The sequence below is a fragment of the Spermophilus citellus genome (genome assembly GCF_964194105.1).
Source record: "Spermophilus citellus genome assembly, chromosome: 11".
In the NCBI taxonomy this organism is placed as follows: Eukaryota; Metazoa; Chordata; class Mammalia; order Rodentia; family Sciuridae; genus Spermophilus; species Spermophilus citellus.
Window position 1 is genome coordinate 97,113,213 of NC_138192.1, and position 18,476 is coordinate 97,131,688.

The 18,476-nt window shown below is 36.6% G+C and overlaps 1 protein-coding gene across 1 annotated transcript in view; it reads right to left on the bottom strand.

Annotated features, from left to right (window-relative positions):
* The window catches only part of DNAH7 (dynein axonemal heavy chain 7), a gene marked incomplete at both ends in the record, with an annotated part of 288,918 nt that overhangs the window by 82,513 nt on the left and 187,929 nt on the right, over positions 1-18,476 (bottom strand). Inside the window, 2 exons of the mRNA XM_081261736.1 lie at positions 10,946-11,109; positions 17,880-18,065. Coding sequence (XP_081117862.1) covers positions 10,946-11,109; positions 17,880-18,065 — 350 coding nt within the window. The remainder of the gene's footprint in view (positions 1-10,945; positions 11,110-17,879; positions 18,066-18,476) is intronic.

Consider the following 18,476-nt stretch of genomic DNA (forward strand, 5'->3'; position numbering starts at 1 on the left):
TGTGTGTGTGTGTGTTACAAACAAATGTTCTGTAACCAGTTAATGAGTATAATACACTTATTTTCACCAAATACTCTCATTGTAACATCGTTTGATTAAAAGATAGGACAATATCTGTGACTTCAGTTTATAATATAAGTTTGTTTTTAAGTTTTTGGGGTTCCATAGAATAACATATTAAATTAATAACATTTCAAAGGTGACATTCTTTAGCATACATAGAAACGATAATGCTAGTTTTTAGAATAAAATATGTCAACAATTATTATGTAAAAAAAATTTAGGCCTTAATAGCTTCACTCTTTGGATGAACATTCCGAATTCAAAATGAACAAGCACTCTATTACTTGATGACTTCTTTTCCATCATTATTTTGTACTATTTTATTGGCAAGAAAATGTTTTTCTCCACACAATCTTCCCCTCTTTTATTTCCTCCATTAAATGTTCTTGAATCCATAAATGCTTTAAAACCAGTAATTCCCAAATGAAAAATGAATCATTATAGCACTCAGTGTTCCAAGTTTTGGCAGTGTTTGTTCTTTTGTTATTGTCTAGAGAGGAGTATTATTTGATGCTCTTTGGAGTTTTTGAAAATACAGGCTTCTAACAGTGATAATACATGTTCACAGCAGTCTTCACAGGAGGACATAGAATACATAGCAGTGATGCATTATAGAAAATTTTGCTATTGTCCTCTTTACAAACATACAAAAAGATAAAAACAGATGAAAAGGAGGTGGGCAAGATGGCTGAATAGAGGTCCCCTGCATTCCTACATCAATGGATGTACAGCTACATATTGAGGTGAATGACTATTGGAGAACATTAAGAAATGACAGTAGAGAAATGGAATGCTTGTTAAATCCAGAAACCTAGGATAGAAGTATAGCAAAATAAACAAAATATCCCAGCACTGAATCCCCTGCTCCACAGCTGGGGAGGAGGAGTCTCCTCTTGACAGGGATAAAGGTGAAAGATCGAGAGTTCCAGCATACTACTAGTGTAGACACACTGGCAATCCTTGCAATTGGGAAGTTTTGCAGCTCTTACAGGCTTCAGGTCTGAAAACTGCACAATAGGAAAAGGAATTCACTTTATCTCTCTGAGGAGGATGCTATAGCCTGGGAGCCATCTGGAGAAGGGATGTATTTTCTGAATGCAGGGTCACAAACCTCTGCATATTCCCATGTATTGGTCACCACAGACTGGCTTAGTGTGTGGCTGCCTCATGAGGCACGCTTGGTTGGTTGAATGAGTGATAAAAACCCACCGAGTGCTATCCAGTGGGAAATAGATGTTGAGATGTGGAGGGAGCTGACAGTACCATCCACAAGAACCTGCCTTCTGAGACCAGCAGCATGGCTGGGAGCATGTAGTCTTTCATGGGTGCTGGGAATAAAAGCAGTTTCCCACACGGTTCCTGCTAACCTTCTCCAAGGACCACACAAGTGCCTGTCACTAACAAAGTTAAAAAAGAAATCTGAGTTTCCACGGCTCCCCTGCCGGCACAAACATGTGGAGGCAATCTCTGCTAACACCATCACACCTCCATTTGTGGTCCACTACCAAGATGCACAGCCAAGGAAAGTTCGCAGAAATTTTGTCTAGCAAGTGTTTATGGTTGTATTCCACTTAGAGCAGCCTCCACCTGTGACCCACACCCACTTAATCCTTAGAGGACACTATAAATGAAAAAAAGGGGGGGGGGAAGGGTGGCCCTAGAGGACACTATAAATGAAAAAAAATGGGGAAGGGTGGGGAGAAAAGTCCCCTTTTGATGCCCTGCTTCCATGCTTTTGGGGTGCAAGGCTAAGAAAGTCTGAAGGGAAACTGTCCAGCACTGGACACATTCCTCCTTTCACTCTCTCCTTCAAGCACCTCAGCTGAGAGGGAGTGTCTGACTCCAGTTATGACACACTCTTGCCCAAGCTCTGGTGGGCATTACAAGTGAGAAAAATCTGAGGAGAAAACCCTCTTGCCATTGCTGGATCCCCAATCATGCATAATTAAGGGAGGACTCAGGTTACGCTCCTAGGAGGGCAGCCCATACTGGTAGCAAAGAATTACACAAGTTTTCCTACCTTTATACCTATATAAGGGTCATGGCCTTGTTTGATCCTATACCTTATCTGATCACATATTGCTAACAATATTAGGTGTGAGTATCACAGAGAGGATACTGTAATTCCTGCCCCTCTTGTAAAAGAGGAGCCTAATCAGAGAACAAGCCTTCACCAATACTCAAGCAGCCATTCAGTGACCCATTCAAGTAACTGAGAGCTAATAGCAATAGTACCTGAAGAAATACCCATTACCAGATACAGCCTACCATTCATATCATAGGAATAACTCTCCTCTCTATACCACACACACCTGAACTGCTAGAATGTCCCCACTCTTGTACAACCCACAGACACTGGGTCTCTCTGACTCTGACACAATATGCACTGTGCCAAAATCACTAAAGTCAAAGTAGTTTCTGAGAGATTAGACTATAGTAGCCAGCTGGAAATAAACTCAATAGTTTATATCCATTTACATAACAAGATGATATCCTAAGACACATCTTCAGTGGAAATCCACTTACTAAGAAGGCCATAAGAAAAAATTGGTACTTATAATCCATTTCACTAGATAATAAATTTCAACCTATGAACACAAGAAACATTAAAAAAGATCCTAACTCTCTAGTAGTAGATTCCAAAGATATTGGATTAAATGCCTGATAAAGAATTTCAAAGGCTGTTTTTTTTAAAAAAAATTCAATGAGATCTAAGAGAATATAGATAAATAGGTGAAGGAAGTTTAGAAGACAATAGAATATGAATGACAAATTCAGCAAAGAAAGAGATTTTGTAGAGAACCAATCAGAAAGCTTAAAAATGAAGAGTTTAATGCATCAGACAAAAAATTCAGTTGACAGCCAGATGAAGTGGCACATGCCTATAATCCCAGCTCCTTGAGAGACTAAAGCAGAAGGATTATAATTTCAAGGCCAACCTCACCAATTTAGCAAAACTCTGCCTCAAAATAAAAAAATAAAATAAAAAGGATGGGGGATGTAGCTTGGTGTTAGTGTTCAATTTCCCAGTACCACCAAGATGAGTATTCATCCATTAGATGAATATTCAAAAGGAAAATTCAATTGAAGCCAGGCATAATAGCACATATATGTCTGCAGTTCCAGATACCTGAAAGACGGAGGTGGGAAGATCAAGGTTGAGGATGACCTGGGCAAAACAGTGTGAGAGCCCTGTAACAATTTTAAAAGAAGTTTAGTTGAAATCCTTAAATGCAGACTAGATAGAGTGGAGGAACAAATACATAAGCTTGAGGACAGGTCTTCTGAAATATCACATATAGGCAGAAATGAAGAAAAAAAATAAGGAAGAATGAACAAAGCACTAGGACATTGTTGTGGTTTAGATATGAGATGTCCTCCCAAAAGCTCATGTGTGAGATGATTCAAAAGAGATTAGAGGTGAAAAGACTAAAGGTTAAACCTAATCAGTGCATTATTCCCCTGATAGGGATTAACTGGGTGGCAACTATAGGCAGGTAGGCTGTGGTTGGAGGAGGAGAAGGCATGCCTTTGGGGTACATATTTTGTCCTTTGTGAAAGTGAAGTCTCCCTCTGTTTCTTAGTGACCATATCCTGAGTTGCTTTCCTCTACTACACTTTGTTTTGCCACAATGTCTGGCCTCATCTAAGGCCCAGAGCAATGGAGCTAGCCATATTATGGACTGAATCCTCTGAAATTGTGAGCCCCAAATAAACCTATTCTCCTTTAAAATTGTTCTTATCAGGTCTTTTGGTCATAGCAGCAAAAAATCGGCTAAAACAGAAATTATTTAAAGATCAAAAATCTGCACATCAGCATACCCAAAGGGGGAATATACAGTTTAAAGACAGAGAAAACCTATTAAATGAAATAATATCAGAAAACTTCCCTAATCTGGGGAATAACATGGTCATCCAGGTATATGAGGCCTATAGAAACCCAAATAGACATGAGCAGAAAGGACCCTCATAACCTGTTATAGAGAAATTATCAAAAATGCAAGACAAAGACAGCGTTTTGAAATCTCAAAGAGAAAAATCACCAAGTCACATTTAAGAACAACTCCACTAGATGAACAGTAGATTTCTCAGAAGAAATCCTACAGGGCATGAAATGATGTATTTCAAGTTCTGAAAGAAAATAATTGCCAACAAAGATGAATACACAGCAAAGTTATCCACAAATGAAGGAGAAATGATAAGACAAAATTAAAGAAATTTATGACCACCAGACCAGTCTTATAAAAAATACTAAAGGGAATTCTATACCAAGAAGTGAAAGAAAGATAACCACCATCAGAGTAGTATGTGAAATTATAAATCCCACTTAAAGAGCAAATAAACAAATTAAAAGTAGAAAACATTCAAACACTGCAAATACAATAAACCAGAAAAGGATCAAATGCTAAAAGTATAATAAACCAGTGAATCATAAAGATAATTAAGAGAGAAAGAATTAACTAAAGAATATTCAAAACAACTAGGAGAAAAATCAACAAAATGATAGGCACATGTCCATAGTTTTCATTAATAACACTGAGAGTAAATGGTTTTAATTTTCTAGTTAAAAGATACATACAGGCCAAAAATATTCAAAAATAAAGCTTAACAATATGCTGTGTACAAGAAACTCAGTTAGCCATGGGGACACAAAAAGACTGAGTGAAAGGTTAGAATGGTGATATTCCAAGCAAACAGAATCCAAAAACAATAAGAAGTAGCTATACTTATATGTGATATAACAGATGGTAAAGAAAAAAAATAGTAAAAAAGAAGTCCACTATATTATGATCAAGGAATCTCTTTATCAAAAGGATATAACAATTATTTGTGTAACTGCATATTATAAGGGAACACACAATTTTATAAATGAAATGATATTAGTCTTAAGAGAGAGAGAGCTCCAATATAAACATAAATGGGAATTCCAATATAAACATAAATGGGAATTTCAATACCCAACTATCACCAATGGGTAAGGCATCCAAACAAAAATCAATAAAGAAACATCAGAGTTAAACTACACTATAGATCAAATGGACTTAATATACACTTACAGAATATCCCATTCAACATCTTCAGAATATGCATTCTTTTCATCACTGCATGGAACTTCCTCTAGAATCGACCATTAATAAGTCTTACCATATTTTTGAAAATTGAACTCATATTCTGTATCTTTTCTGATCACGAGGAAAAGAAACCAGATCAATGGCAGAGAAACTTTAGAAATGACAAAAATACAAGGAGGCCAAATAACATACTTTTGAACAAACACTGGGTCTTTGAGAATGTCAAAAGGAAAACTTAAAAATACTTTGAAACAAATAAAAATGGGAACAAAACATACACCAACCTGCGGATATAACAAAAGCAGTACTACTACAAGGAATGTTTATAGCGATGAGTGCCTATTCAAAAAAAAAAGAAAGTTTTATTGATTTAAAATAAGAAGCCTAATGGTTTATTCCAATAATCTAGAAAAGTAAGAACAAACCATACTCAATATTGGTAAGAAGGAAGGTAATAATAAAGATCAGAGCATAAATAAATAAAACTCAGACTAAAATAACAAAGGATCCATGAAACAAAGAGTTGGTTCTTTGAAAATATAAACAAAATTGACAAACTTTCAAGTGAGACTAACCAAAAATAAAAATAAAAAAGGGAGAACACCAAAATACAAAAAATAAAATTAGAGATGAAATAACACATTACAACTGATACTACAGAAGTTTCAAGAATTATTGGGATTATTTTGAAAAACTAATATACTAATAAATGAAAAATCTAGAATAAATGTACAAATTTGGGCATGTCTGACCAAAATTGAACAAAGAAGATACAAAACACCCAGTGAACCAATAACAAGAAATGACATTGAAATAGTAATAAAAAGTCTCGCATTAAAGAAAAGTTCAAGACCAGATGACCTCACTGCTGAATTTTACCAAACATTTAAAGAAGACCTGACACTAATGCTTCTCAAAATTAATCCATAGAATTGAAAAGGGGTCTGTGAAACCACCATTACCCTGTTACCAAAACCTGACAAGGAATCTCAACAAAGAAAGGAAACTGTAGACAAATACCCCCAATAAACATAGATGCAACAATCCTCAACAAAATAGTTGAAAATTGAATACAACAGCACATTAAAATGATAACACACCCTAAGTTCATTTAGCTCCATGGATACAAGGATAGTTTAACATACACATAAATAAATAAATGAATGTAATATATCACCCAAATAATATGAAGGATACATATCACATGATCATCTCAAGAGAAGCAGAACAATCCTTTGATAAAATTTAACATCCCTTCCTGATAACAGCACTGAAAAATAGATATAGAAGGATCATATCTTAACATAATAAAGACTAAACATGATAAACTCACAGCCAACATCATATCTAATGGGAAAAATAGAATATCAGGAATAAGATAAGGGTGTCTACCCTCACCACTCATTTAATATGGCACTAGAAATTTCAGCCAGAGCAATTAGGCAAAACAAAGAAATTAGAAGCAAACAAATAGAAATGGAGGAAGCCAAATTATCCCTATTTGCAGATGATATGATTTTATACATAGAAAAACCTAAAGACTCCACACCAAAGTACTATTAGAACTGGTAAGTGAATTCAGTAAAGTAGCAAGACACAAAAGTCAACATACAAAAATCAGTAAATTTCCTCTACACCAATAATGAATTGGCTGAAAAAGAAATTATGAAAACAATCCTATTCACAATATGCACACATACAATAAAAATTACCTAGGAATATATCAATTAAGAAAGTGGAAATGAAAAGTCCAAAGAAAGAAATTGAAAAAGATACTAAAAGGTGAAAAGATATTTTATGTTCATAGATTAGGAGAATTAATACTATTAAAATGTCTATTCTACTCAAAGTGATCTTTCAATACAAATTCCTTTAAAATACCAATGACATTTTTCTACAGAACTAGAAAAAAACATGAAAATCCATATGGAAGCACAATAGACATTCAATAGCCAAAGCAGTTTAAGCAAAAAAGAGTAAAGCTGAAGGCATTACCATTCCCAACTCTTAAGACATAATACATAACCATAGTACCAAAAACAGCATGCTATTAACAGAAACACACACACACACACACACACACACACACACACACACACACAATAGATGACCCAGAAATAAATCCATACATATACAACCAACTGATTCTCAACAAAGACACCAAAAGCATACACTGGAGAAAGGACAGGCTTTTTAATAAATGGTACTATAAAAACTGGATGTACACATGCAAAAGACCAAAACTGAATCCTATCTCTCACCCTGTTAAAAAAAATGGATCAAAAACGTATGATCTGAAATTACTACAGGAAAACAGAGGAAACACTTCAAGATATTGGTACAGTTGATTTTTTAATAGGGCACCAAAAGCATAGGAAATAAATGCAAAAATTTGCAAATGGGATTATATCAAATAGAAAGTTCCTTTACAGTAAAGGAAATAATCAACAGAGTGAAGAGAGAGCCACAGACTGGGAGAAATATTTGCCAGCTAGTCATCTGACAGAAGGTTAATACCCAGAATATATATAGAACTTAGAAAACTTAACAAAAAAATTAGCAATCAAATTAAAAAATGGTCAAATGTCTAAATAGATACTTCTAAAAATAAAATAAAATGGCTAATATATGAAAAAATGGTATAAACTAGCAGAGAAATCCAAATCAAAAGTACAAGATATCATCTCAATCCAGTTAGCATGACTATTATAATTTTTTTTAAAATGCTGATTAGGATGCAGGAAAAAAGAAATTATTATAACTATGGGCATAAATAAAACAGTACAGCCACTATGGAGAACATTATTGAGGTTTTTCAAAAAACTGGAACTAGCCAGGCATAGTTGCACATGTAGGAGGATCGTGAGTTCAAAGCCAGTAAATTTCCTCTACACCAATAATGAATTGGCTGAAAAAGAAATTATGAAAACATAGGAAATAAATGCAAAAATAAATAGCAAAATAAATAGCAAAAGCAAGGTGCTAAGCAACTCAGTGAGCCCCTGTCTCTAAATAAAATACAAAATAGGGCTGGGGATGTGGCCCAGTGGTCGATTGCCCCTGAGTTCAATCCCTGTTACCCCCCAGAAAAACAAAAAAACAAAAAACTAGAATTACCATGTGGTTTAGTTGTCTCACTTCTGGGCATAAACATAAAGTCAGAATACAAGAGATACCTCCAGATTCAAGTTTATTGTAGTACTATTCACAATAGCTGTGATGGTTTAGATATGAGGTGTCCCACCAAAGCTCATGTGTAAGACAATGAAAGAATGTTCAGAGGTAAAATGACTGGGTTATGAGAGCCTTAACATAATCAGTGCATTATCCACCTGAATATATTAAGTGAATGATAACTGTAATCAGGTAGGGTGGGGCTGGAGGAGGTAGGTCACTAGGAGACATGCATTTGGAGTTTATGTTTTGTCCCTGGTGAACTTCTGCTTTCTGATTGCCATGTCCTGAGCCGCATTCTTCCTCCATACATTTCTGCCATGATGTTCTGCCTCACTTCAGGCCTAAAGCTACAGAGTCACTCACTGTCAATGGACCGGGATCTTTGAAACTGTGAATCCTAAATAACCTTTTTCCTATTCTGCTTCCTAAAATTGTTCTTGTCAGGTATTTTGGTCCCCATGACAAAATAAAAGCTGAGTAAAAGAACAGCTAAGATATGGAATCAGCCTAGATGCCCATTGACAGATGAATGCATAAAGAAAATATGATATATATACACAAGAAAGTATTATTCATAAATGAGAATAAAATCCTATCATTTGCAGTTAAATTGATGGAACTGGTACTTTTTTTTTTTTGGCTAGAAAATAAGATGTAATGTGGCCTCCAGTGGATATAATGATTACAGGTACCGTTCTAGGTGGAACAAAGATATATAAAATAGCAAATCAAAACAACGAAGACATTACAATCACTCTAGAATGTGGCCAGCTACATTCACAAGTACTAGAGAAGAGCCAAAGATCTTTTCTGAGAGGAAAACAATAACAATAACAAAAACAAAAACAGTAAAAATTTGATTATTCTTCATATCAAGCTAATTGGTCCAGTTGGACAAAAGTGAAAATAAGAGTTGGACTTTAAAATTTCAGAAATTTTTCACATGTGCCAATCTCTTGTATATTCTAACATGAACTATCAACACACACATTGCATGAAAGTTAAATAATGTTAAAGAATTCAATAATAAACTAGATATGATTCTATACATGTTAAAAGGTACTTAATATTCTGCTAATTTATTAGCAAGCTAATGAATCTGCCATTTTTTACATTCTCTGATTTCTTTCTGGATGAATTTTTAGATTACAGAATCAGAGACCCCAATACTTAATTTTAGTCCCCCAGAAAAAGGTCTTTCTCTAAACCAACAAAATAATTACATTTGAGTTTCTAAAGAAGTTTGTCTAAGTAAAATTTACTTGGTTAAAAGAGAACTATGTGGCAAAAGACTTTCCTTTTTTGCCTTAGTTATCAGAAAGTTTTAAATTTATTTCAGGGTCCAACTAGGATTAGCTTGACTCAAGGACCTAATAGTAACTACTCCTTTAACATCCCCTTGGCAGTCTCATCATATTTTATCTTGCTTCATGTTATAATCGAATGGTACATACTTCACAGACTTCAAGTCCTTATAGAACAATTCAGTAAATAAATGCTAAAGGAATCCATCTGTCAGGATAATTTGTTGAGCATAATAACATAACACAGAAATGTATTCACCAGAGTTTTACATTATGGAATGATTTTCATAAAAACTACATAAAAAAATTAAGAGCAACCAGTCATCATACTTGGTGGTCATTTCTATTATCAGAAATCACATCTATAGCTTATGCATTTTTTACTTTAAATTAAATACTATCATACTACTTTTTCAATAGAAAACTATCAACTAATCAAATTGTTTTGTAAGGCAGAACTGAATACTTTCCACTCTTGTGCTATCTGTTAACACACTAAAATCACAAGAAGACTGGCCCAGTCGTAAAAGGCTATGGTAATGTGAACTTGGAAATAACACAATTGATGTTTGTTCTCACACTGGGTAGATTGAAGTCCTTGGTTTCTTGGAGGTAAGATGTGAAGGAGGAGGTGTGACTAGAAATGCCCTTGGCATCCTTCCTACCAAGACTCTGTGGGGTTTATCTCCTAACCAGGAGGTTCCAGGAAGAGTGCAGAACCCTGAAAGATCCTGTCAGCCAAGGATCAAGAAATGTATCCATATAATTCAAACTTGTCCCACATCAGGGACAAGGACAGAATTTGGAACAACCTACCCAATCACAATTAACAACACACGGCTGCACATTTAATAGCCTATAATCACAAAATTCTATGTCTTATAAGAATGAAAATTTTGGACTTCACTTAATTATGGCAGAATTTTCTCTACTTTCTTAAAATTGATTAAGAAAAGTCACCTTGTTTGTTTGTTTACTAGTCTCCAATATTCACATTTAATTTAGCTAATTAATTGTCTCAACTACGTAGAATTTTGTTACTAAAAGTTGTTAAGAGGTTTGCAGATAAATACACCTGCTGATTCTTAAATAATTTATGGCGAAAAAAGCTAAGATGTTCATACTCATATAATGCTAGGGCTATTAAGTTTAAGGCTATGGTAGGGCTATTAAGTTTCATCAAGAATAGGACACATTTTGAAGTTTTCCATACCTTACCTGGGGCAAATCTGTTAGGATTCCCAGGAACCAGGAGAGTACTAAAGCCTAGGTTCATATTCAGAAAGTTAGAAGTCAATTTGTGAGAGTACTAAAGCCAAGGTTACTTACATTATGATAATGCCATTGTCAATGGAAAATGAGTCTGAAGGTAGTCCAGCAATATTCCAAGTTCGAATTGTCACAGCTTCTCCCAGGGTACCCATAAGAGAATACTCATCTGAGCAGGGAATACTTTTTAGTTTGCACAACTCTGTCCACTCCTTGGTTTGGTTCTTTAAAGCATTTGCAGAAAGATATAGAGAGGATGTTACAATAATAATATTTTGTAAACTCCTCAATTATACTTTGAACTTTGAGAAAACCCACCATTATCAAAACTTCTGTAGCAGATTTTTGTTCAAATAACATTCTAATTAAGAGGGTCAGTTATGCATTTAAATAAAAATGAAATATATTCAATGTTTGGATAAAACCTAGATTGATTATATAATGAAGTCAGAATTTTGTATCTGGAAAAAATAATTACCTATTGTTATTCTAAAACTTCATTTTTTACAGAGTAGTTGGAAACCACATTTTTCCTTAGATTACAGATATTTAGTAAAACTTAACATTTAAAGTAAATCCATTTTGAATAAGTAGAGGAAACAGAAAACATTTCTAGTTTTCATATGCCCTTGAGAGGGTCCATGGTAGGGCTAGTAAGTTTCATGAAGAATAAGACACATTTTGGAATTTTCCATACTCTAGCTGGGGCAAGTCTATTAGGATTCACAGGAATCAGGAGAGTACTAAAGCCAAGGTTCGTACTCAGAAGTTAGAAGTCAATGTTCAAGTTCAAGTTACAGATCAAAACCTTCAAAAACAGTGAAAGACTTGAGTAGAGAGAAATGAGCTAGAACAAAGGGAAGGCATCAACAAATCACATGGGAAGATGAATATGCATGGTCATGGTACCAGCCTTTAGTTTGATGAGGCCACTGTGTGCGCGCAGGTGGCACTGGCTCAGAGCGTATGGTGGGCACTACCATCTCCCCTTGGGTCTTGCTGAGTAGGCTGAACCAACATTCTGATTTGCACATGAAAGGCAATGACAGTTTGAGAGAGTTGATGAGTTTCACGATTTGGGATAGGCCAGTTAATATTATGTAGAATGCTCCTTATATGGGTCTGTATGGAGTTCCCTCATGATTCACCTTGTCATACACCTTGCCAGGAATATCACAGAAATGTTGCTGTTCTCATTTCATCCCATCAATGGTACATGATTTTAAATTGTTCATTTACTGACAACATTACTTTTTATTACTTGATTAAAGTGTTGATTTCCAGACTTCTATTTCAAATTATATAATATGTGTGATATTACAGGTTCTTTGGATGGTAGAATACAACACAAAGACACTCATATGAAAGAAGTTTTTGTTATTTATGGCTCTAAACTGTAAGAAGGCTGTCACACAGTGCCACAAAATGTGTCACACCAGAGACAGAGTAACAAAGCTGGAGCTACAAAAGGCAGCTTGAGTGTGGTAAGCAGGATGGGATTAGCAAGGTTTCATGTATTTCAGAGAATTGGGTATTTTGAATAATTCTGTGGGCATAAGGAAAGGAACTGCTTCTGGGTATCCAGGATCTTGGAGCCTCTGCAGAGAGCCTAAAATAACCCAGGAGTGTTAGAGCTTGAAAAGAAAAATCGCTGGGGTGAGGGCTTCTCTCATTTGTGAGAAAACTGCTCAAAAATGAGAATCCAGAGCTTTTATCCATGATTCAAAATAGTGAAGACAGCACTTGTGAGTGATGTCACAGCTTTTCTACTGCTAAGTTGTTCTTTCCCCTCTCATTGCAACTAACATTGAAGCCTTTGTTCAGATACTTTGTGACTAAGAAAATGTCCTGGCTTTTGCCAAGCACTCATTTTTTTTTCATTTATTAATTTATGTCAGCATAGATTCATCTTTTTAAATTTTATTCAGTGGGTTATGTTACTATTGTTATTTATTGTGATGCTGCAATTATCTAAACTTTGACAGTAGAAGTACTCTAAGCTAAATTCTATATCCTTTTTCTCCGGGCACTTCCTTACTCTTGCTCCCAAAAGATAGTTCAGGCTTATCTTACATTTTGGGTGGGGGGTGCTAGGGATTGAACTCAGGGGCACTTGACTACTGAGCCACATCCCCAGCCCTGTTTTGTATTTTAGTCAGAGACTGGGTCTCGCTGAGTTGCTTAGTGCCTTGCTGTTACTGAGGCTGGCTTTGAACTTGCGATTCTACTGCCTCAGCCTCCTGAGCCACTGGGATTACAGGCATGAGCCACTGCACCCAGCTGATCTTCCTTTTTTAAGGTCAGTTGATTAGCAGCCTTAATTCCACCTGCAAAATCCCTGAATCATATAACACATTCACATGTATAAACACATATAAATGTAGTCATACTTGGAGATAAAGATCCTGGGGGCAAAAATCCTACCTATCATAGGTACTTAATAAATATCATCTGGCTGTTTTATTTTGTTTTATGTGGTTGTTGTACCCAGAACAGGTGGAGTGACTATGTGAGTTGGAAGTGCAGTTGGCATTTCCTATGTGGATTCTGTCTCCCAGTACACAGTTCCTATTGGCATGGTTTCTTCTGTATGAATCTGCAAGTTTGTTCAAAGTTAGCTTGATGATGGAGTAGGCATGACAGTCGATGAAATGGGGTAAAAGAGAAAATGGAAGGAATATTTCCTTTGGAATGCTCTGTTTAAAGTTCACAGGTATAGTATGTTGCCACAGATGAACTCTGGGGTAGCAATTTAAGTGGCCCAATTATATGTCCATAGGGTATGGAGCACCAGAGAGTTAAATGAAAGAAACATGGAGGACTCTGAATAAGCATCTTAAGATATAAGCCAAGACCCTGGTTACTAACCTAGTGGTAAGACATATGATACAAGTAGAAAAATAACCATGAGTGCCATCTTGGTGACAATATCACCCCTAAAACAGTTTTTATTCTGATTATTGGCAGGGAAGCTGTTGCTTACACAATGTGTGAATTAAGTCTAATCCAGGGTTTGTATATTCCTATCAGAAGTGTAAGATATTAAGGGGATAGGCATAGTCAATGGAGTTGAAGAACTAAGGGCCTCGTTAACCAATTAGACTTTCTATATTTATGAAAAGCAGTGTAAGTAGGAAGGGGTTGACGAATAATTGACAACTACTTAGATTCTGGCTTTAAGGGAAGATCCAGCTTTTTTCCCACAAGTGGAATCTGAGATGAGGACTGATGTGAGGCACTTTATTGAAGAGTGGATGCCGGAGAAAGGAGTAGAAGCCAATCAAGGATGAAGGATCAGCCTCATTTCTGCAGGAGGTGATTTTGGCTTGATCCCACAAGGAACCATGGGAGTATAAATTATTCCTTGGAGTTGTCCCAACCACAAAACCAAGAAACAGATTCTCATACTCCTGCCTCTGTCTGAGCCAGAAGTAGGGGTCTAAGAACCCAAGGGAAGACTGATTTCCCCTGCTCCCACACCAGAAAAATAAAAGTCTTAGTTACCAGCCATTGGACGTGAAAGCACGTAGAGGCCAGGTGAGGACCTGGGCATAGCACTGACTTTGCTACTACAACCCTTACTTAAGCTTAAAGTTGAATGAGAGACCTCTGATGGAGTGCAGATGGCCAACTGTCTTGACTTGAGAGACTGATATGTGAGTGTAGGTCACAGAATAGGACTCTTACCACTGGATGATGTTTGCTTCCTTTCTAGGGATTGTCATGAACAGGAAAAGAATTTATTGGGAAAGGGTCAATTTTATCAATTTGTTGCTTCTTCCTCATTCCTTCTTCCCAGGCTACATGATTTTATGCTTTGTCATTCTCCATATCTTACAGAACCAATCCTTCATACCCTCTGAACATAGCCTTTCCAGACTTCTTTGTCTTAGTCCCTGGGTAAATTCACACTTGCTCACACTTGCCTGTTCAAATTCCTAACCTGCTTCAGCTGATGTGAGGCACTTTATTGAGCAGCCAGACTCAAAGGAGGAATCGAGTTGGGCTCCCTTTCACTTTTCTAACTTGAATTCTCCTGGGAAAAAGTTCTTTGTTCCTGTGGCACCCTTTTTTCTGCTAGGTACAGCCTCAGTCATGTGTCGGGTGCTTGCCAGGACTGTACAGCTGTTTTTGCTCAGATCTCTCAGCTCCTGCAGCTCAGCATGGCTACCTCAAAATGGCTCCCACCAGTTGGGAAAAATGGGGTGCTTTTCATACACCAGTGCAGAGTGCAGCCTCTGGATAAGTCAAGGGCAGGCTAATTTTCTGAATTCAGGATTTTACAAACTAAATCTGCCTGTTGTGCTTCTCTGTATTCTCCCTTCCCTCCGTGCTGAATCAGCACCGATACCACTGCTGCTGTTGCTACTGTTGCTGAAGCCAGAGGGTAAAAAATAGTCAATATAGATAATAAATAAGTGGGTCCCATTAGAAAGATGGGGGCTGGTTGTAAAGGGAAAAAAATCGAATGCTGACATCTCCAAAGTCCTTTATACCTCCTACTCCAACCTGTCGCTAAGGTAACCTTCCCCAGGGATTGTTTCTTCCTGCAGGGAGTTGTAGGAGTTGTTAATTAATGCCTCCTGGAAGCAGTATGGAGACTCCTTGGAAAGCTGGGAATGGAACTACCATTTGACCCAGCTATCCCTCTCCTTGGTCTATACCCAAAGGACTTAAAAACAGCAAACTACAAGGACACAGCCACATCAATGTTTACAGCAGCACAATTCACAATAGCTCAACTGTGGAACCAACATAGATGTCCTTCAGTAGATGAATGGATAAAGAAAATGTAGTGTGCATACACAATGGAATATTACTCAGCAATAAAAGAGAATAAAATCATGGCATTTGCAGGTAAATGGATGGTGTTGGAAAATATAATGCTAAATGAAGTTAGTCAATCCCCAAAATACAAATGCCTGATGTTTTCTCTGATATGAGGAGGCTGATTCATAGTAGGGTTGGGAGGGGGAGCATGGGAGGATTAGATTAATTCTACATAGGGCAAAAGGGGAGGGAGGGAAAGAGAGGATGCATGGGGGTAAAAAAGGATGGTGGAATAAGATGGATACCATTACCCTAAGTACATTTATGAAGACACAAATGGTGTGAATATACTTTATATACAACCAGAGACATGAAAAATTGTGCTTTATATGTATAATATGAATTGTAATGCATTCTACTGTCATAAATAACAAATTAGAATAAAAAATTAAAAAATTTTTTTAAAAATTAATGCCTCCTGGACTGTTGCCTTCCTACCTGGATCACTGCACCCTTTGGTCCTTCCCCTGCCAGTTTGCGTCTTACCTTTTGGCTCATCCTTGTGGGCAGGATGGAGAGAGTTAAGGGGAGGAGAGGGCAGGAAAAACAAAGAAAATCTAAAATGTATAAAAGGGGCAGGACACTCCCATTTCTTTGGGTACTGACTCTAGGTCCTTTTTTTTTCCTCTGGAGAGAAGTCCATTTCTATCCTTTAAATAAAACTTGTTTTCTATGCCCGATTTGGAGTTTCTCAGGTGGTCAATATCACATCTGAGGAAATGGGACTTGTCCTTACTGGTAAAACTGTATAGCAGCAGCAACTAGCTTGGCTACAGTGTAGTCTCTTCTGTGTTTAATGTACCCAAATTTCTGAGTCTCTAAGACATTCTGACTGTCAAACATTGGGTTTTAGAGAAATCCTTCTTTCACTCATCTTGCCGAGAAGCAGTATCCCTGCTACCTGGTCATGGAGGGACAAGGAATGCAGCCTCCTCCAGCCCACCACCTTGAATCTCTAATTAATAGAGTTTCAGGAAGGCTCATCTTTTCCTTCCCCAAAACTTCAGTCTTTGAAATGATTTTGAAATGACTTATTGAGACTCATGGAGAGTAGCGATTAAGCACATGAAAACACACTCTTTTATTCAGCTTTTTCACTGCTTTGACCAAAACAGCTGACAAGGACAATTTTAGGAGGAAAAGTTTATGTTTGGGCTAACAAGTTTCAGAGGTCTCAGTCCATAGATGGCTGACTCCATTCCTCAGGCCCCTAGCTGAGAGAGAACATCATAGTGGAAGAGAGTGGTAGAGGAAAGCAGCTCAGGGCATTTCACCTCTAAAGCTTCTTTTACTATCTCACATGTCAGCTTTTGGGAGACACCTCACATCTAAACCATAACACACACACACACACACACACACACACACACACACACACACCTGATTCCTTTATACTTGTTTAGAAACTAAAATTTTGTACAAGAGTCTATCATTTCACCTTATATTTAGTTAAGGTTTAGATATGAGGTGTCCACCCAAAGCTCACGTGTGAACTGCAAGAATTTTCAGAGTTGAAATAATCAATGAGATCTTCAACTTAATCAATTAATTAATCCATTGATACATATTAAGTGGGTGTTAACTGCAGGCAGGTAGAGAGTAGCTGAAGGATGTAGGTCACTGGGTGTGTGTGTATTTTGGGGATTTATATTTTGTCCCTGAGGAGTGGGGAGCTCACCTTCTTTCCCCCTCCCCACTCTCTCTCTCTGCTTTCTGGATGCCATATCCTGGGCTGCTTTCTTTCTTCATGCCCTTTCACCATAATATTCTGCTTCAGAGGTATGGAGTTGGTGGACCATGTGCTACACCATGAGCCATCTGAAAACCATGAGCCAAAATAAACTTCCTCCTTTAAAATTGTTTTTTGTCAGGTTTTACGGTCACAGCAATGTAATAACTGACTAAAACACATTTCTCAGTACATTTTTTTGTTCTTAAAAAATAGTATTTAGAAGAGTATTTCATATAACATCTTTTGGCTACCAACCTAATTTATAGGATAACTAAAACACACAACTAGAAATCATTTGAAAATATTTTGTGGCTCCTTGTACTTATACCCCAATCCCCTAAAAAATATCACACAAAAAACACAATAATCTCCCTGAGGTTAATGTTGACTATGATGAGAAGAGGTCAAGAAGAGATCCAAAACATTCCTTACCTGTCTGTAGTTAGATGTAAAGGCCCCCAGGTAAGCAACAACTCCTGAGGAAACGAGGATATCACCTGTCAGGTTGATGTACGACTGACCCAGCTCCAGAGCTGTATGGCTCCATCTAGTTTTCTCACCTCCAAGGCCTCCAATCAACTGTTCAGCTCTTTCTAGTTTTTTGCTGCATAAGTCAACCTCAAAAATAAAAGTAAGTTTTTATTAACATCCATAAGTAGAATAAGTTTAAAATTTGGCCACATTTTACCATTAGAGATTTTTTTTAAAGAATTTCAAACTTTCACCTAGAAATTTGTAAAAAAAAATCAAAAAGATAATATGTGATCATTTCACTATTATAAAGTCCATCATATTTTAGAATTTTTAAAAATAAATTAATATAATTTATGAAATTCATAATGGATATCTAGCATATAATGCAAATTATAACCAAGGAAATGACTTATAAGACACTGAAAGTTAGTTAACTAATAAAGAACATTCTGCAAATATACATTTTTTCACTCCATTTAAAAAAATCAGAAAAAAAGGGGGTGAGTGAATAGGGGTATGGCCAGTGGTAGAGCACTTGCCTAGCATTTATGTCCC